This window comes from Phragmites australis, chromosome 1, assembly GCF_958298935.1.
Source record: "Phragmites australis chromosome 1, lpPhrAust1.1, whole genome shotgun sequence".
Classification (NCBI taxonomy): Eukaryota; Viridiplantae; Streptophyta; class Magnoliopsida; order Poales; family Poaceae; genus Phragmites; species Phragmites australis.
Genome location: NC_084921.1, coordinates 41,900,165 through 41,919,892, shown reverse-complemented (window position 1 = coordinate 41,919,892; position 19,728 = coordinate 41,900,165). Strand labels below are relative to the sequence as shown.

The following is a 19,728-nucleotide window of genomic DNA, read 5'->3' as shown; positions in this document are numbered from 1 at the left end:
TTAACTTGATAGCAAATGCTTTTTTGAAGAAAAATCCATGAGGCGAAGATCGTTGCAGTTAACCTATATGTTTCTATTCAGGGCATATTCTTAGTATAGGAATTTCAAAACAATATTTATGAAAATTTGGCATGAAATTTACTTCGAAAATTCACTCTCCAAACCACGGTGCACAAGCTAACTGAAGAACCAGAACTCACCGGCACAAATGTAGTGTCCACTCGAATTATAATGTATTCCCATAGTTAATGATAAAAAGGGTACATATATTCCTCAGAGAAACACTTGGAACACAACACAACAACATAAGTGCTTATAAGGGGAACTGAGTATCATCGTGTTTCTCATGTTGGCAGTGCCAATATCTGTCAAAAATGCTTATTTCTTGAACCAAAACGAGGATGATTCTGCAGGTTACAAGAATTTCCTCAACGGTCTTCCTGCATCCTCATCTTGCATGTGCTGCAATATAGAAACTTTCAAAAGTGAAAAGCAAGTAGAGCTTCACTTTATTTCAACTGGTTGCCTTTAGCTAATGTTATCAAGTAAACCATGCAAAATTTACTAAAAATTATACTTCCATGGTAATCTTTGTTTACTTTCAAAAGACTAATTAATCCAGTCCTCTTCTCAAGGGATGCCAACAGGGATGGGGCTTGTGGGGGGCTATCCCCATCCCTACCCCATTAACTCGAGTTCTGGCGTGTGGGTGTGAAACCTGGAAGAAAACTCCATGTGACCCCCTTAACCCCATCCTAATCAGTGAAATATGTTAACAATTGAATAGATTTGTACATTGATCTTTTTTTACAAGCATAGCAGACACAAGTTGTGATGCAAAGCATATACTAGGAATTCAGAAACTAAGGGATTTGGGACACATTTGGATAATATTTGAGCCAGACGCCCCTAACCTTACAATGCCCTCAACCATTCCATGGATAATGTCACAGATGGTCGTTTTCTTGAAGATACTGAACTGATGACACTGACATACTGTTTGGCAACATGATTCCAAATGATTGATACCGGAAGTTGTTTCACATTCAAAACATGAAATAAGAACTGAAGCAAAGCAAGGCAAGAGCAATTTGCTCTTATACATTATACAAAAAAAAATGATATGAGGGTTAAGTGGGTAAGGAAATCGTCCTTATACAGTTATACTAGCTGAATTATCCAACAAGATCATTTACATACTGTAGTGCCCGAGCTTGGCCTAGGTCATAGGGAGGGCAGAAATGTAGCTAAGTAAGACATGGTTATCTTGAAGTTTATTCATCAACAAATGACTCAAAACTACTACTTGTGTTAAAGAACTGCACAAATCACGGGGTGGCCATGGCACCTGTTGGCCCTAATGATGCTCCGCCCTTGCATAACTGATGCTAAAACTTGAAACCAACAAAAGATACTTACTTATTCTCTGAGGCCCAGTCAAGCAGTCTTCCGCTTCTCTTGCGGAACTGGGCAAAATGACGATTTGCCACCCTTGAGTCATGGCTTCGACAAAATGCCACTATAAGGTTGGGCTTCGATAAAATGGTCACAGTGGTTTTGTTCCTTCTTGTATATATGCTGTCGTCTTTTAATAAAAGATGTGCAGTTGGGGTTTCCCTCACTGTTTTCCGTTCAAAAAAAAAATGGTCAAAGTGGCACATAATCAAGGGGGCTCACATCAGGAGTGGCATTTTATCGAAGCTCAAATTTAGAGTGGCATTTTGCCAAAGCCACGACTTAGGAGTGGCAAATAGTCAATTTTCCTTGGCGGAACTAGGGGCAACAAGTTTTCTCTACTTCAATTAAGGCTGATATACACATAAAGAAGGGAAACTTTCTCCCATCAAGAAGGTCTAGGGCTTGGCTTAACACCAATGAACTCTCGATATCTCATCAGCAACAATTAAAATGTAACAATTCACTAGATAAGAGCGTTACGTTTCTAAGAACCAGAGAGTGTAATGCTACAATGTTCTCAACTTCTAAGCAACTCCCCACATCTGTTCCACACCTGTTCTGCAAACCAAATCTGGATGAACTCAACTCTCCACACCTGTTCTGCAAACCATGCACTGCACAAGGATTCTACTTTTGCAATTCACGAAGAAAAAAGAGAACAAGGAAATTAATCCACTCCACCACAACGAATGGGTCTTGTCTCCGGGACAAGCCCGATCTGAATCTAAGAAAGCCATCCTAAAAGCAGATAGGAGGCGGATTCAGGGGAGGGGACAGGAAGCGGACTTACGAATTCGCGGACGATGCCCTTGTAGACGAGGATGGGAACGGCGAGGCCAAAGAGACCGACGACGGCGAGGTTGCGGCGCGTCCAGCGGAAGTTGAACTCGAGGTTTTCGCGGCCAGCGTTCCACTCCTCGATCCACCGGTTCTTGTGCACCTCCATCCCGCCACCCATCTTCTCCTCCTCCGCTCCCCTTGGATCGCTCTGCTCGTCTCCGACGGGTGGAGAGTCCTATGCTGCGGCGGCGAATTTATGTGGTGTGACCGTGCGAGGACGAGGATCCTCGTCCTCAGCGCTTTTGAAGTCAACTGACTTCTGTGCACGTTGGATCGCAGATGGATATAACAGAGTTTATGTTACAGTGTATCATAAATAATAAATTTGGCATAGTAAATTAGAGGTATTGCTACAGCTTTTTACTACAGCATTTACTGTCGCAGTATCATTTATCATCTCACATTTTACTAGCTTTTGATCCTAAGTGCGTAGGATCAGTTCTGAGATTTTATTGGTCTGAACCGAAATAAAAAACAAAGACTTATAAAATTGAAATATTAAAAAATAATTAATATATAAATTGTAAAGATAATATTTGGTATATTAAAAAATTATTTTTAACAAACACTTAAAGTATATCTACAAATAACACTCACCTCAAACACTTTTTGAAAGCTTCTTAAATAATTTCTTTAAACATTTCTAGATGAAATCATTGCTGAATACAATCGCCGTCAAACAAAACATGGAGGATTATTCTAATAAAATTTAGATTTAAAAGATCAAATAACATATTACTTTAATGTTTTTTACTACAAAATGGAGTAGCAAGTAGCAAGATAGGACTTGCATTTTTTTTAGCAAAATGGAGTAAAAAAAGATTTTTTTTATGATGAAATCAGCGAGAGGACTTGTAAGAACAACAATATCATGAAACGTGTTAGTGGGCCCGCCATGGAAGACATCCACCTAAACACCGCCTCCAAAGAGAACACACAGCTCGCCTGGAGAGGACGTGGGCCACCTCACGGTGCTCGAAGGAGGCAAGGGCCGCAATTGATGGCGCACCAAGGAAGTCAAACAACAACTCCGACGTGATGCGCCCGCACCTGACAGCGCTGACGTCGCATACACGGACGTCGGCGATAACACGACGTTGCCGACACGGGTAGATAAGGTGCGAGATGCTTGGCGAGGCAAAGTGTGAAGGTTGTCTGCCTGTCCAGGGAGGCTACGTAGGAGGCGAATCAGGACTGCTCATCGATTTCTCTATGCACGAGAAGATTACTAATTGGGGCTGCTGTTAACCTGTTGCGAAGAAACCACAGCAACAGCTGTTTCTTATGGGCTAGCTAAAAGCTAAAGCTCATGCATGATTATGTAATTGTGGTCATCAGTCGATTGAAATTTAAGCTGTTATGTTTCGTTAGATCACAAATATATACATACATACATATATGGAGAGGGCCCCCTAAATTTTGGGGTCCGGGGCGGCCACACTGGCCACTCCGCTTGCCTCCCTCCAGGGCCAGTCCTGACCGTGCGAGGGGCCGGCTCCTCGAGCAGTTAGCGTCTTGATCTTGTTCTTTTACAATTTGGCCCTTCAAGTGCTTTCATCAGGGCATCTACAATGTTACGTACTTAAAAAATGAGAGTGCTAAATATCTACATAAAATTATTTTTATATAAACATAGACTATATATATTTAAATATAATTTAGCACTAATATAATAACAATATTTAAATATATACATTACCCTCCGTCTAAACACATATACTACTGCATATAAAAAAAATTAATGTTTTTACATAAACACCCCCTCTAAGCAGATAATTATAGCTCGGCTTATGAGTTCCTTTCAAGTACAGGGGGCTTGGTTTTGTTCTTTTACAGTTAGGCTCTTCTGGTGATAAATGATACTTTTTCGCAAATGATAAATGTTATAGGGACCAAAACTTGTTTGTCGAAGTAGTACTTTACTTGCGACTGGCCGACTGCGAGCTTCTGTATTTGCGAGGAGCACCTCATCAAAAGTAAGTAATAACATACTGCCCCCGTCCTGACTCAGTACGTCTCTGCCATCCCATGCTGCAGTCTCCAAACCACCTCATCCTCTAGTCTTCTCGATCGGCCGAGGCGGCGATGGCGGCGGATAAGGGGAAGGCCCTTGCGGACGGGTCGGAGTCGGCGTCGGAGAGCGCGGCGCGGCGGGCGCGGGAGTGGAGTACGTGGGCGATGAAGAAGGCGAAGGTGGTGGCCCAGTACGGCTTCATCCCCCTCGTCATCCTCGTCGGCATGAACTCCGAGCCCGGGCCGCGCCTCGCCCAGCTCCTCTCCCCCATCTAGGCCGGCTCGATTGGTTCCCCGCCGGGCGCTCCTCGGCCCTATCCGCGCGCGCGCTGGATTCCTGGAATACTGCATTTCGTGCTACACATTTTATTTTTCTTTCCGTTTGCTCTATTGGGTCTCAATTTAGTTGTACTATTGAGTTTGGATAAGTGGGGCTTGAGTCCAGATCGACGGGAATTTGTTCAAATTTGAACCAAATCCCAGAAATTCCTCGGGCAAACCCCTTTTCCAAACAAACTCCTGTGAGTATATGCTAGTAAATTTGTGTCTGTTAGCACATAAGAGCTGCAACAGTATTTGCAGATAGATGTATTTGGGTGATGTTTTCAGTCAATTTGTGAGCCTTGTGCTGTGGTTAACTCAAGTGACCATAAGACTTTGAAACTTGAGTCGAGATTCTAACAACTTTGTTCATTTAGGGCGCAATGTTGACAAGCAGGGGAACAAAAAGAAAGATGGAGAAAAACTGCAGATGTACAGGGCGCCGCTACATGGATCGTGCAACGGGAAGCGGTTGCTGCTAATGTCTTGCACCTGCTTCGATCCAGCATGCCACTTCATTCCTGACGTGATATAGGCTGTCAGCTTTGCTTGCAGGATCATATACCTTCCGTTGCCCGCTCTAATGCAAACCTTCCGGTGCCTTTGCTTCACTGATCGACAAGCCAGACAGGTATCAGAAGTGGCACACGTCTCGAGCGCCTAGCCGAAGCCCGAACGTAGCAGGCCCAGTGCTCCCGGAGGTGCGCATCGTGACGGCGGACAAGTGATGAATTCAAGAACCCCAAATCCATGCCCACGAACGAAAAATCACAGGCACGACTACGGACGGCCGCTGCCGTACGCCACCATCGCCGTACGCCCGTACTACTTCTACGTGCAACTCAACTGATGCCAGCCCGGTCACGAAGAATTGGAGCGGAGCATCCAATGGTGAATCGTGGCAAGTCGGCAGGTACACGTGAGTTAACAGTCGTTAACTTGTGCGCGCGTCGGCAACCTCGGCATCCCAGCAAAGCCCACACGTCCGGCTTGTGCTCCTCTCTTGTGTCGACACGGGCACCGCCCGCCCGTCTCCCCGCATCGGCGAAGCCGGCTCGCCACACGCCGCCCACGCGTCCTTCCCCCTCCTATACCGCGCGCCTCTTGCGTCTCCCCTCCGCTACACCGACGGCCGTCCGCCCATTGCCGTAGCCCCCTCCGAAGCAGCCGCGGTCGGCACCCGCCGGCCTGACCCGCCCCGAAGCATGCGGCGAGACGCGGCCGCCGAGCCCACGGCGGCCGGCGCCTCGCCGCCGGTCGCCGCCGCTTCCGCCGTCCCGACGGATGCTGTGGTTATCGACGTCGAGAGCGCGCCGCAGTCGGCGGAGGCCCCCGGGGTGGGATGCCGGATCTGCCACCTCGGCCCCGAGGGCGACGGGTCGGCGGCGCCAGGGTCGGAGGTGATCCGGCTAGGCTGCGGCTGCAAGGACGAGCTCGGTGCCGCGCACCGGCAATGCGCCGAGGCGTGGTTTAGGATCAAGGGCGATAGGTACCTATCTCTTGCTCCATCCTTTGCTGGATCGTGTAGCTCGCTTGCTATGATTTGGGGTCGGGATGCGCAATAAGTGTTCGCTGTAATTCCCTAGCGAGTTCCGCACCCCTACTGGGTTGTGACAGCGTTTAGCTCCGGGCAGTTGCACACTCGGTACTAAATGGTAATGATCTTATAATGTTAAAAGTGGAGCCATCGTTCATGCATGTTCTTAATGGTTCTAGTGATAACAATTTCTATGAGGAAAGTTTGGGATTTCACATAGAGCCGCTGGAACAAAGCTTCCATTAGCAAGTACGACCATGAAGTCAACAATGCAGCGATCTTACTGCAACCCTACAGTAATACTAACATGCCTTACATTTGATCGAGTGTCTGTTACTTGGAATATTTGAAACGGTTCAGGTTCGGATCGACTTAAAGCACATATTCTCACAAGTTGACGGTCCAATTAGGTACCTCAAGAGAGCAAAGCATTGAATACCTTTGTTTTTGGGAATGCGTCGTTGGCTTAGATGAAGCAAAGATCTAAATTTGTGCCTTCCGTATGCTGGGCTTTTGTGTTGGCCATCTGTGACTGTCTTAAGCCTTTATGTCTTTCTCACATGCGATGCTTTCCTTTTGAAATTGTACTTTCCGACATTGCTAGCACTTCCATTTGTTTATAATATTCATGCTTTCACAATCTCGTATTAATTTATTGTGCAAATCGCTGGAACTTGTGACAAGTGACTAAGAATTTCGAAACTTCAATTACTACGCAGGCGCTGTGAAATATGTGGTTCAGATGCCAAAAACATTACTGGGTTGGAAGTGACAAAATTCATGGAGGAATGGCATGGCCAAAGAGTGGCAAGCAGCCAAACTATGGAAGAGAGGGAGAGTCATTGTTGGAGACAACAGCCCTTTTGTAATTTCTTGCTAGCAAGCTTACTGATTGTCTTCATGCTACCCTGGTTTCTTCGTGTAAATATGTTCTAGTTTTGCTGCCACTACTGGGTCATGTGGAATCACAATTTGTCAACTCGTCTATCATCCAAGTATGGATTGTGTACATATTTATAGGCAGAATCACATCACAGCTCCTGAAATATATATTTTTTAAATTTCCCATTTCGATCTTTTTGTTCTTAATCTATTTCACTTGAAAGCCCGAGTCTCTCCTTTTTGAGTTGCCATATATTTAGTTTAGTGAAGTAATTATGTATGTCCCTATACTCAATCTACCGGAACCGACTCTTCTCCAGATAACAATGCAACCACATGAATCCATGATAATCGAAATCCATATAGTTTTGCTCTTAATTGCATCCATGAAAAAGAAAAGGTAAACAATCCAGAAAAAATAGAAGTTAACCAACTCGGACTAATTTGATGGCAATTGACGATAGGAACTTATAGAATCAAACTAGGCAGAATAGCACGCTCTGTTGCGCCCGCCTCGAACAAATGCAATGTTTGAACAGTAGCAGGGCCTCAGAGGCCACCAATCCTAGACTCGTTAAATGTAAAATAAAATTTGATAGGAGTCTCATAACATTTTTACTCTACATATAAAATACCCATTATATATGTCTAATTCATGGTCTGGTGCTATTAAGCACAACACGGCGCCAAGATCAAAATGTTGCATGACTAACTATTGTTGAAAATAGAAGACTACAAAGCTAAATGTGAATAAGTTTGCCACAAATCTCACATTCTCACTTGAAAAATATCTAGCATATAGCTATTTTGTGGCTACAGTATATAACGTTTAAATCATCTTAGATGGTCATTTAGACCGTTTAGACGCTAGACTATCAGTGACCAGCGTTTAGCGTCTAGAAAAACATGGCTGATGGATAAAGGGTACCATCACCTTCACTAATCACCGAAGCCAAGACTTGGTTCTACTTTAAATAGTCATTTGATTTGTAATATTTTTACATTATTAATTCATTTCTGCCTTGCATTGTAAGTTAAATATGATTCTTAGAATTACAGTCACTCCATCACTGCCTAACATTTCCCCACCCAAACAAAATTGGTAGCCTTTTAAAAGCAGCAGCATAAAGGAACTGTTCATTAGTTAGGTTCGTTGCATTTCACCTGTCATGCAGTACGAGAATCCATCGTATCGACTGTGGTCACTCAAGACTGTTTGCACTCCTGAGTTCTAACATGCACTCCGAGATACCTCCATACTGCAATTTGGTGTGAATGTATGATGCTAGATTCTACAGCTTCTCTATGAAGTATTGAAGTGCTAGCTTCCATTGAACGATATGCATACATAACTATCTTTTTACTCCTCGCTTGCATTAGATCCGTGCTTACTAAATTCTGTAAAACACTATATTGATAGGCCAACTATGACTACGAAAATAGGTTACTACAAGTGCTGTTGTGGCACTGAAATTGCGATTTTGGTGCCTTGTTCGGACCAGCATATTCAGCTGTAGTTGACTAACAGTTTTGCATATCACAATCGGCAGGTTAAAGCAATGTCCGTATATAGCTTATTAAACTGTGTTCGGATAACTTGTCGTTCTTATGCATCTACTGGGTCAGCTGCCTAGTCAAGCTGCAGCATCCTTTAGTGGAGTGATCTGAAGAGAACCGAAACCTTTTGTATATAGTCTTAGTTATTCTGAATCACCGTTCTTATTTATTTCACATTACATTTAAAAAAAAATTAACTAGGGGAGAGACTTCCGCATTTCCACCTAGCATTAATATGCAGGAAGTGAGAATCAAAACATGGTTTGTCAAGTGACAACTCATCCTCACTGGCCAATATATCTTAAGGAGATTCTTCATGGTACATATTTATTTCGTGCAAGGACACAACTACTTGCTTCAATGGTAAGGATTAGGTGGTCACTATTATCGCTGGAAGGCCAACGTCCATATCCAATTCATCGTTGCCTAATCATCACGGGAGAATCTCTTAACTGGTGCCATGATGGTATAGTGAGCGCTATGCCACTATAATACCTGCAACCAGGCAAAGGAAGATAGGCAACGAAATGATCGATAGTCCAAACAAAAAAGAAGGTAAGGGCACATAGGTCAGAGCAGAGGTGGCCAACGGGCCTGACAGGCCGGGTTGGCACGGGTACACCGAGACACGGTCTGGTTATAGCATAGCCCGTCAAACTCGGCTAGTCTTCTGTGCCAGTCGAGACTAGCTGAGTGATGGAGGCTCGACCCATGGCACGACCCGTGAAGCGCTGGCCAGGCAAAGCTAAGGCACGGCTCGTTGTGCTGGTATAGTGGGGTGTGCGGTGGTGGGGCGATGGCGATTGGGTGGTAACAGTAGGGATGGATGGCGGTAGTCGGCAGAACAGTTTAACCGAGCCAGCACGACTCGGTTAAAATCAGGTTATATTGCTTGGGTCATGCCTACAATACTAGATCATGTGCCAGTCTATTAGTTATGATCAATTTAGACAATTTTAGAGTAAGGTAAGAAGTAGTTGGTTGTCATAAGACTTGGGAGTAAGCGAGATGAACAAACCCGTCAGATGAGCAAGGTTTACAAATGCGTTTTACTTTCGAAAATCGCTCAGCGGCGATAACCGCATAGTAATTCGGTGAATATCCTAGAAACCGATCGAATTTCGTCAAATTTTAAAATTTCTTTAAATTTTAAATTTAAATTTGATCGGTAACTACTTAGTTTATGAATATAATTTGAACTGAATCGTCCTATAAACACCATAGTCGAAAGGTTAACGAACGATATTTTAACCCTGCATTTGAGATGATAGCCGTTGAGAGACGAGCAGATAAGGTACGGTATGGTTATCGACTTCGGACTGCTGTGTTTGCATGCGTCGTGATGGTTCCGTTTGCGCTGCAGATATGGGCGGCTCTTTCTTTGTAAGTGCGAGAGCGACATGCCACGTGGCAGTGTCTAGCTAGCTAGTACTGTATGCTGGTACAGGGAAACTATGGTTTCAAAAAATTGTGAGAATCTTTTAACCATATCTTACGTCAATGCAAGGTCGCAGTGGAAGTGTGGAAATGCGTTTCTGAATCTGACGAGGAGGAAAACAGAACCGACACAAGACGATGCAAAGGGGGAAGGCATGAACTCTGGTTTTTCTTTTCCCTTTGATTCTGACTTCATCCGCATGTAAATGATCACGGTAGACATCTAAAAAAATTATAATTGGAGAAGTCTTCGATTTGTTCAAGAATACTTCCATTTGTTTCCTGACGATGCGCGACAGGGTTGGTTACACCAGTGCATCGATCGTCTGTCTGTCTGTCTGCTTTCAGGAACATTCTTAGGGTCTGTTTGGATGCCCGAATGTTCTCAGCCTGGTGCGTACGAGTCATGCAGGCTGAGTTGAGTCAGGCTGAGTTGATGCATGAGGGTCTGTTTGGTTGGCTGTATGTGCTGAGTCTGGCTGAGAAAAGATTATGTTTGGTTGCCCGTATGAATATACGTTGCATTACAAAGAAACTCACTTTTTTACCAAACAACCTAGGTTAAAAATATTTTTATAAATTAGTACATCACAGGATAAGAATATTAGTGAATTTTTTATAATTTTTGAAGAATTTTAATTAAATATTGACTTAGATTTTTTGGATCAAATTAATTAAAATGGATTGCTAATGAGCTCTAGTTTACTCATGAAAACGTTTAGAATTTTTGGATCACTCTTATACCACTAAATAAAATCTAAAATTAAATAAAAAAAATTATCACATACAGTATTTGTTGCACCCGGCGAGCCAGCCCCGGCGCGTACGCCCGATTCCGGCGTACGCGCGGAGCCAGGCTCGCTCGGTGCGTTTGTACGTGCGGGTGCAGGCGACAGAACTGGCCCAGGCAACCAAACAGGCGCTGAGCACAAGCTGATGCACACGCTGATGCAAGCACGAGGAGAGCCGACCATCCAAACACGCCCTTAGCTTGCCCTGATTAGAAGCCATGGACATGGTGTCAGTCAAGCATGTACAGAATGACTAGAGTATTTCGTGGTGAAAAAATGGCGACACGGAGCGTCGTGTTTGAGCCTCCTGCACACACGCGTACGCGCGTTGCCCTGGGTGCTTCTCTTCCACCTTTTCAACGCAGCATCTTTCTTTGTTGCTGTGCATTTTTCGATATCTGAAAGCTGCTGATCGAGTGCAGTACAGGACACGGTGCATGCATGGCTCACCAAAACCAGGCCAGAGCGACCCCTCCATGACATGCGCGTTACTGCCTATCGAATCAACAAAAGCTGGAATCAATTACGAACGTGTGAAAAGTGCTTATTATTCTTTGATGCGGTCAAACCCAGGACGTACAAAATTCCACAAAATCCCAAACTTTTTAGCTCTCAGAGGAAAAGTCGTAACAATTGGGCCCACCTATATTAAAATAATTTCATCATACTAATAAGTGCGACACTGATAGGAGATGATATCTGTCGAGCTAGGTTGTGAATATATATTTTTATAGTTAGATCAGACTATAACAATGTATACGATCAGCCAAATATATTTCTCTCTCAAGCGCCCACCACATCATGGGGACCCATGATTGTACAAATTTTGAAAAAAAATCGAATTAACAGGGACCCATGATTGTACAAATTTTGAAAAAAAATCGAATTAACAGGTTAAACAGATGGTGCACAACTCACTTATCCTATTAACCCATTGTGCCCCTGCATGCCCGATGGGCCAGCCGTGGCTAGCCAGTCCGGTGCCGCACGCAACAGTTCAAAGCTGTGCTTAGCACGTCGGGCCGACCGGGCCTTCGTGGGCTAGACCTAAGTCATGTCTACAGTACCAAGCCGTGTGTCAATTCATTAGGCACGGTTCAGTTGCGCAGCTTTAGATAAGAGCGTTGGAGAAGTTAAGAAAACTTTTGTAGCGTGCAATGGCATGACCACTTACTAGGGAGAAACTACTGTGATTAGCGGAATAGTATACACTCCCGTATGCATAGACGGAGAGGGTTATTAGCTTCTCATATCCCAACCCCATGTTAGGCTGTAGCTTCAGATCAAATAATACTTAGAGCTTCTTCCTCTTTTTTTCCCATGTCAACACAGCACTTGACAAACGAATAGTTCATCAAAATACCGTCATTCTCCCTTCACCAATAGAGAGCCAAGATTATTCGATAATTAATACAAGGTTGTGATGCAAATTATGGTCTTAGTTTATTTTTTATTATGATTATGAATTCTAGCTTTAAAAGCAAAAAAACTGATTCTCATAATTTATAATCCATATTATATTACGAAATCTCACAATCTATAATTTGGTGAGAACTTTTTTCATATAATCTAAATTATGATAATATATAGTAAAAACAAATGAGCATAAAGAGATATGGATGCATGAAAGGATCAGCCCTGAGCCTGATCCGGGAACCGTGACAACCTCTAAACAATTATTTTATCACAATTGATTCAGATCGGATGACCGACCGATCGATGCGGTCGGGTTCTTTTTCTCCCGCAGCTCGTCCCTTTTCTTAATGCCATTGCGAAGTGCGGTGCAAGAACGGTCCGCACGCATCAACCGTTCAGCCGTTGCCTTTGGACTCTTATCTGCGCTTAGCCGCCTCCCACATGAGGCCATTAATCCGCCTGCTAGTGATGCTATCTGCAGTCGAATTAATTTAGCCGCATATCCAACGGCTCATAGCTTTTTTTTTCAACCTCCCGCTAACAACCTTCTTCAGATCCTGACCCACCTGCAACCTTTCTTTCAACAGCCGCTGGCTCGCTCCCTTGCCTCCCGCCAGTCTCTAGTGGTAGTCCCGTTGTCGAATTCACGACCACTATCCCATTCTCATTAACAACTTATTTTCACACTCTCCTGTCCCATCACTTGCTCACAGGAGGTCATCCGCCTCTTGTGGTCAGTTGCACTTCCGCGCCCACCTCCTCTATCGGGTCGACGTCCCTCCCTCGTAAACTCTTCTAAGATCGCCAACAAAGAAAGCTCCTTCTAACCATTGCCGGTGGCAGTCCTTTCTCCTACACTCCTAGAGTTACACGGTCATCTGAAATTTTTTGAGTTTTCATATGCTTGAAGTCTAGAAAGTGTGATTAATTTAACACGAAGTGCATGAGCAGAGAGGCCTCTCTGCTCCCAGTGAGAAGAACTGGATATCTGTAATTCTTATGGAATCGGGCCACCATACTGGTAAAATCCTGTTAAAATTCTGGTCCACCATTTCACAATTTATATATGTATCTACATAGTAGGATAAGATTAACATAAACAGTACACGGAGGAAGCAAAAGCAAGGGGCATGTTTTTTTATAAGAACTTGGGGCATCGAGTTTATACCCTTACGATTACGATGTTGATTTGGAAGATTTTGACAGCATGTGTTTGTGTAAGTAAGTTTCAATGGACGCAGCTTTTTTTTCCATGCATACAAGGTGGCGGTGAAATTACGATTAAGATGTTGATCTGGAAGATTTTGACAGCACGTGTTTGTGTAAGTAAGTTTCAATGGACGCAGCTTTTTTTTCCATGCATACTAGGTGGCGGTGATATTCGTACTTGGTGCATCCTGACGCCCTTCAACGCTCACAAACTACAGGGTGCATCGGAAGCGAGCATACCAAAATGAAATAAAAAAAAGTAAATATCAAATGAAAAGGAGATCTTACATCTAATACCCGTTATGGTCTTGTTTGGTATAGCTAAAACTTATAAGTTTTTGTTAAAAAGTTGTTTATGGTTTCTGTTTTTTAGTTGTTAGTTTTTACAATAATTTTTTTAGATTTTAAGCACACCAAAAATAAAAAAATTACTCTCTATCAGCTTATCAGTTTTTAGTTTATTTCATCAGAAACTAGCTTTTTAGCTTTCAAAAAACAGTAATGAAACAGATTGTTTGTTTCAACTTTTGACTTCTGAGAAGCAAAAGCCAGCAATAAGCTAAAATAAACAGAGCCCATACATCTGACCATCAAAAGAAAAAAATTACATTCTGGTCCTTGTCCATTGTTAAAAAAAAAATACTCGGCATGTATTAGGAAATCAGTTACTATTCCATCTCCACGGTCGAGTGGATATATTTAGGGCTGGCAATAAGACTCGTGGGTTCAAGTACCCATATGTTCTGCACCTAATGAGTTCAAGTTCGGATATAAATTTTCACCTACATGTTTGACGGACCAGTTACCTGAAATGAGTCAGGTTAGGCCAAAGTTTTCAATTTCACCCATGGGTACTCACCAGTCACCCAAAATCCATTCAAGGCCACAGATTTGCCATGAGCAGACCCAACCCAACTCAGCTAGTCAGCACATGAAACCAAATGCACACATTCACACACCCGTCAGTCACATCTAGTGATTCGAGCTATTAGCTGCCGCCTCCCAGCCGCATAGATGTTGTCGCTCGATCTCCCCCGCCACCACCGTCACCTCCTTGCCGCCTGGTTTCCCCGTCGCCACCGTCACCTCCTTGCACACAAATGTCACCGCCTGTCCTCCCCGTCACCCAACAACCATCGCCCGGTCTTCCCATCGCCGCTATTGCCTCCCCATCATCCAGTAGCTGCAGCCTGACCTCCCTGTTGCCTCCCTGCCGCCCGGCCTCCTCTAGCCACATATCCATTGGCCAGTTGCCACCCCGCCTCACCGCAGTCACCCGATCGCCATGACCCCACCCTATCGCTCAACAAGAATGCACCGACTCTAAACTCGAATAAAAAACCCAATCCGCCCCCAAAATAGCTAACGGGTGAAAAATCTCCCCTGGCCCTATACCCGGCGGGGACCCGAAACCCGATAGGGACTCTACGAGTGGGAGTGACGGCTCGGTCGAGGCAAGCGGGGCATGAGCGACGGCACCAAAGCCGAGGTAGGTGTGGGCGACGGCGCCGAGGCTGAGGGGTGAGGGGGTGGAGGCGGCAGGAGCGAAGGTGGGCAACGACGGCGGGCATAGGCGACAGGGGGCTGGGGAGGTAGCTTAGCTGAGAAGCGACACAGTGGGAGCGGAGGCGGGCACAGACGACGACGGGCACGGACGGTGGTGTCTTGACCGAGCGATGGGCGCGAGCGGCGGCGCGGTGGGAGAGGAGACGGGCTCGGGCGGCGGCAGGCAGAAGGCGGGCGGGCAGCGGCGGGTGAGCGAGAGCGACGACATGGAGGGCGGACGATATCGTGGCCTTGTAGGGACACGAGCTAGGGTTATATAGGTGGAGGGTGGCAAATGGGCTGGTTCGGCCGATGATTGAACCATTATCGAGCGCCCGCAGACACCCATGGGTGAAAAAACGTCCCCGCGTCTGACCCAAATACTTATCGAGTTCTCGATCCGTAACCCCCACAAGGTAAATTTCTCACCCGCTCCCCCCCCCCCCACAGGGCTAAAACTCGCGGGGACCCGACCCACCCCATCCCATCGCCAGCCTTCGCTATCATTGCCCTGCCCCGTCGCTCGGCCCTGTCGTTGCCTCCTGCCAACCTCCACACGCCCACACAGGACAACACGAGGGGCGCCCAATGGTGTTAAATTTGGGTTTAAAAGTCCGCCCGATTAGTAAATCAATACAGGTTAGATTGAGGTTACAGGGTTTTGAGTTAGGTATGATTTTGCACCACCGAATCTAATCCGACCGGTTGGCTTATATACAGTAGCTGAAAGTCTGGCAGTACTAGCATATACTGTAATCACTCCCGGGCACAAGTTACATGGCACACTGCGAGGCTAGCAACGGACGCATCACGCTTTTTCACCAAGTCCAAACGAAGCAGTCACGTATACTTCCTCCTCCTTTTTTGATTGGGTGGTGACGTATACTTAGGCCACTCTTAATATCGTATTGCTTAGATTTTTTATAAAAGTATTATCAAGAAACAAGTTTTAAATACATATAGTGTGATGCTAGTTTTTTTAAGTCTTTCAAATCACCTAATTGTCTTACAGGAAGATGCCTTTCTTTTAGTATCGTTCAAAACGCTAATTTCTTCAATAAAAAATAAGTTGTTCTCTCTCAACTTTAAATTATTTGATACATCATTTTTTTGCCTAACTAAATAGCTAATTAATGTCTAATAAATTAGGCACGCTGGAGCTGATGCACGTACTGACGTACGCACAGCCCTTTAACCCCCCCCCCCCCGGTCATCCAGTCCGTTTCACGGCGAGCCAGCGCACACGGGACAAGCCACAGCGCTTGTCAGTGCAGACCGTCGTGCGTCGTCTCTCGTGTCCCTTCGGTCCCTTCGCGTGTCAGATCGGTCAGATGGAGGCGCCGGCCTCGGACTCTTCCGGCCGCGACAGGTACAGGTCTCACCTCACCGGCGAGGGCGAGAAGAACACGGCGTGGCGGCACGGCGCACCGCCCACGCACGACGCCGTGAACGCCCTCTTCGAGGCCGAGCGCGCACAGGTTTGATTTCTTCTTCACACGCGTGTGCCCCATGGCGATCCATTTCTTTAGCAAACGATGCATGCATGGCTGAATCGGTCCGGGATGCGTGCGCTCGTCTCTGTTCTTGTTGGCATGCAGGAGTGGCCGGCGGGTTCGCTGGAGGAGACGGTGCAGAACGCGATCAAGACGTGGGACATGGAGCTGTCGCACAAGGTGCGGCTGTCGGACTTCAAGTCAGTCAGCCCGGGGAGGTTCAGCCTGTCCGTGAACGGCGGCCCCGCGCTGACGGGGGAGGAGACGCTGGCCATGGGCAGCTACAACGCGCTGCTGGCCAGCCCAATCCTGGCGAGCACGGGCGCGTACGACGCCGCGGCCGAGACGTTCAAGTCCTCGCACGACCTGTTCCGCTCCGCGTTCCCGCGCGGGTTCGCGTGGGAGGTGCTCAAGGTGTACGCCGGCCCGCCGGTGATCGCCCTCAAGTTCCGGCACTGGGGCCACATGGAGGGGTCGTACAAGGGCCACGCCCCCACCGGCGACAAGGTCGAGTTCTACGGCGTCGCCGTCCTCAAGGTGCGTACGTGCGGTACACCAATCCATTTATTACAGTCTGTCTAGCTTCTTGATTCATTTGATCTGGTCCAGTTTCCATTAGTATACTGGTACTAGGTTGCAACTGCAGTGAGAAGGATTAGTAGTGTACGTACTCACACGTAGCAATCGACAGTTCAGATCACGTGCTGGGCATGCTGGTATAAATACTGCCCCCCTCTTAATTTATGAAATTTTGTTGGATATTTCGTCGTGATGTTGGATCCAAAATACGGTACTGGAGTAGTAAGGTGAAAATTGCACTGAGACAGCTGATCATTATCTCTTCTTTAATTTATTTGCACCATAAATCGAGCAAGCACTATAGCAAGTATTAAATCGCTATCATAGTAAATAGTATGGTCGGCACTATCAGCTGTCAGTTTGTCACTGACTTAACTGGTGCGTGCGTAGGTGGATGAGCAGCTGCGGGCGGAGGACGTGTAGGTGTTCTATGACCCAGGCGAGCTTTTGGGTGGCCTTCTCAAGGGGCCCAAGGTGGCGCTCGCCGAGAGGCTGAGCGAGGCGGCTACGGTGTCGGCGTCAGGTCCTGACCAGCCACCGAAGGCCTGCCCCTTTCTCAGCTCTGCAAAGCCAGAATGATGATTAGTCACTCTACCCTATAAAAAAGTTAAAATTTAGTTAAAATAATTATTTTAATTCAGAAAAAAAGAAAGAGAGAGAGGAGAGGGAGGCAGCGCGGTAAAGTCATACTATTTTTTTTATTTATGGATGTCTTAGATCTCGATTTTTGGTAATTTTTTAGATTTTTATTTTTATTAATAATTAAAAAACGCTAGTTATATTATATGAGATATAAGGTTTAGCGATATAACAATAATTATATTATATGAGATCTAGGGTTTAGCATAGTAATTAAAAAGCGATGTTTCGCAATCAGAAGAAACTTGAAGATATTGGGTAGAAAAAGATGGGCTGAAAGTGAAGTCGACTGTGTGATGACGGTGTCTTGGTGTAATATTATTGTTGAGGAAGCGCTTGTTCTTTTTGTGAAGGGCATGATCTTGCCTAAATTAATTATCAACTAGAATACTGGCGCGTCTTGCGAGTAGTAGATGGAGATTACCAATGCCATTGTTGCTATTGTTGTCCTTCCTCGTTTTCTATAAGTAGATGAAGATGAATATATAGCCATGCATATCATGGAAATATCATCAAATGGGTGAAGGAGAAGTAATCTTTCTGATACATTTGGGATATTTGTAGAAACTAACAGGATTGTCTGCTAACCAATGAATTCAACATTTCTTATATAACCTTGTTGAAGTAGGAATTGAGAAGTGCAAATGAATGTAATACGAGTATCAACTTATGAGGCACCAAAAAACAAAAGTGAAAATTATGATGCAGATAACTGAGTGTGTTTTAACTAAGAGTACAACAAACTAAAAACAGGCAGCTTTACAAATACATACATATTGCGACCAGACTACTCACGTTCTCTGTATTACATTATAAATACATACATACTGCAAACTTTTGTGCATCAAGAAATAGGTCATGTGCTAACTTGATTAGTTTTGCATCCATTATTCGATACTAAGGAAGTCAAATATCTATTCTAAAGCGAGAAATTTGAAATGACTACACTGGGCCATCATGATTGATTTAAGGAGCGAAGACTTCTCTACGGTACCTAAATAAAAATGAATTGAACCAGCTTACATGATGAATATATTGCCATGTATATAAGGGAAATCGTCATCAAATGGACCAAGCAGAAGTGATTTTTCTGACACATTTGAGATCTTTTGAAAAACTGCAAGGATTATCCAGTGACCAATGAATTCTGCATTTCCTAACTTAGGGAGCAAATGGTGCATGGAGAATCGAGCATTTGAGCAGTCAACTGATCTTGCAAAATACTGAAAAAATATGGAAGGAACACAAAATTCGTCGGTGCATGTGCAAGAATGTTGCTAAGAATTGAATAGTCATGCTCCTGATAATCCCTGTTCACGGTAGGCTACAGATGACCCTCGAGAGTACTATTATAGATGCTTCAATTCTGTGTGCTTGTGCTTATCCTACATAGACAAATATCCATATGTTGTCATACGAAATATGCTTGTCATTTGACTTTTCTGTGCCTCATCCTCCTCAATCAGTGGAATTATTTTCCACGGTTGCAACTGCTGCAGGTTTACTCTAGCCTCCCCCAATCACCAGAATTGTTCCTAGCACTTGCATTTTGCTCCCAACTCAAGTTTATTGTTGTGCCATTTTCCCATAAGCTACCTTCTAAATATCTTGATCTTTAAAAATATCCTCAAAGGCGAGCTTACAAAGGTTTCATAGACCGTGTTCTTCTACAAGGTAGTTAACATCATCCTACAACATGTGCAATCTTTTCTTATCAGTCCGGACCAATGGTAAGAAATAAGACAATCCATCACCATATTCCTTGTTGCTTTGTCAGCTGCAACAAAGGAATTAAGGGGTTGTTTGGTTAGGGCTAAAGGAAACCAAGCCAAATTTTGATCTCAAATCAAACAGAGACCAAATTTTAGGGCACGATCTCCGTTTGGTTTGAGGCCAATATTTGGTCATGTCTCGAAAAAAATTGGCTATCGAAAATTTTCTATAGTGTTTCTGAGTAAATCTCGGGTGGCCAAATCGTTAGCTAAAATTTTTGATCGGGCAAATTTTGGCT

At 44.8% G+C, this 19,728-nt stretch overlaps 3 protein-coding genes across 7 annotated transcripts; 2 read left to right on the top strand and 1 right to left on the bottom strand.

The window, feature by feature from the left end:
- Positions 1 to 182: 182 nt before the first annotated feature.
- On the bottom strand, positions 183 to 2,562 carry LOC133919868 (uncharacterized). Of its 2 annotated transcripts, none has more exons than XM_062364423.1 (2): positions 2,249 to 2,562; positions 183 to 462 (listed from the first exon to the last, which is right to left on the bottom strand). In XM_062364423.1, the coding sequence occupies exons 1-2, from the start codon at positions 2,414 to 2,416 to the stop codon at positions 415 to 417; spliced, it is 216 nt and encodes a 71-aa protein (XP_062220407.1). In that variant the 5' UTR covers positions 2,417 to 2,562; the 3' UTR covers positions 183 to 414. The 2 variants fall into 2 exon arrangements, with proteins under 2 accessions (XP_062220407.1, XP_062220399.1); XM_062364415.1 differs by lacking the exon at positions 183 to 462 and adding an exon at positions 1,631 to 2,085.
- A 2,031-nt stretch (positions 2,563 to 4,593) lies between these two features.
- Positions 4,594 to 7,237, top strand: LOC133919840 (uncharacterized). 3 transcript variants are annotated; one of them, XM_062364386.1, is made up of 3 exons: positions 4,594 to 5,103; positions 5,188 to 6,121; positions 6,889 to 7,237. In XM_062364386.1, exons 2-3 carry the CDS (start codon positions 5,838 to 5,840, stop codon positions 7,103 to 7,105), a joined length of 501 nt encoding a protein of 166 aa, XP_062220370.1. In that variant the 5' UTR covers positions 4,594 to 5,103; positions 5,188 to 5,837; the 3' UTR covers positions 7,106 to 7,237. The 3 variants fall into 3 exon arrangements, with proteins under 3 accessions (XP_062220370.1, XP_062220378.1, XP_062220360.1); XM_062364394.1 differs by having other exon boundaries at positions 5,176 to 6,121; XM_062364376.1 differs by having other exon boundaries at positions 4,594 to 6,121.
- Positions 7,238 to 16,233: 8,996 nt separating this feature from the next.
- Positions 16,234 to 19,200, top strand: LOC133919823 (pathogen-related protein-like). Of its 2 annotated transcripts, none has more exons than XM_062364357.1 (3): positions 16,234 to 16,484; positions 16,605 to 17,036; positions 18,883 to 19,200. In XM_062364357.1, the coding sequence occupies exons 1-3, from the start codon at positions 16,338 to 16,340 to the stop codon at positions 19,003 to 19,005; spliced, it is 702 nt and encodes a 233-aa protein (XP_062220341.1). In that variant the 5' UTR covers positions 16,234 to 16,337; the 3' UTR covers positions 19,006 to 19,200. The 2 variants fall into 2 exon arrangements, with proteins under 2 accessions (XP_062220341.1, XP_062220349.1); XM_062364365.1 differs by lacking the exon at positions 18,883 to 19,200 and adding an exon at positions 17,469 to 18,817 and having other exon boundaries at positions 16,238 to 16,484.
- Positions 19,201 to 19,728: the final 528 nt, after the last annotated feature.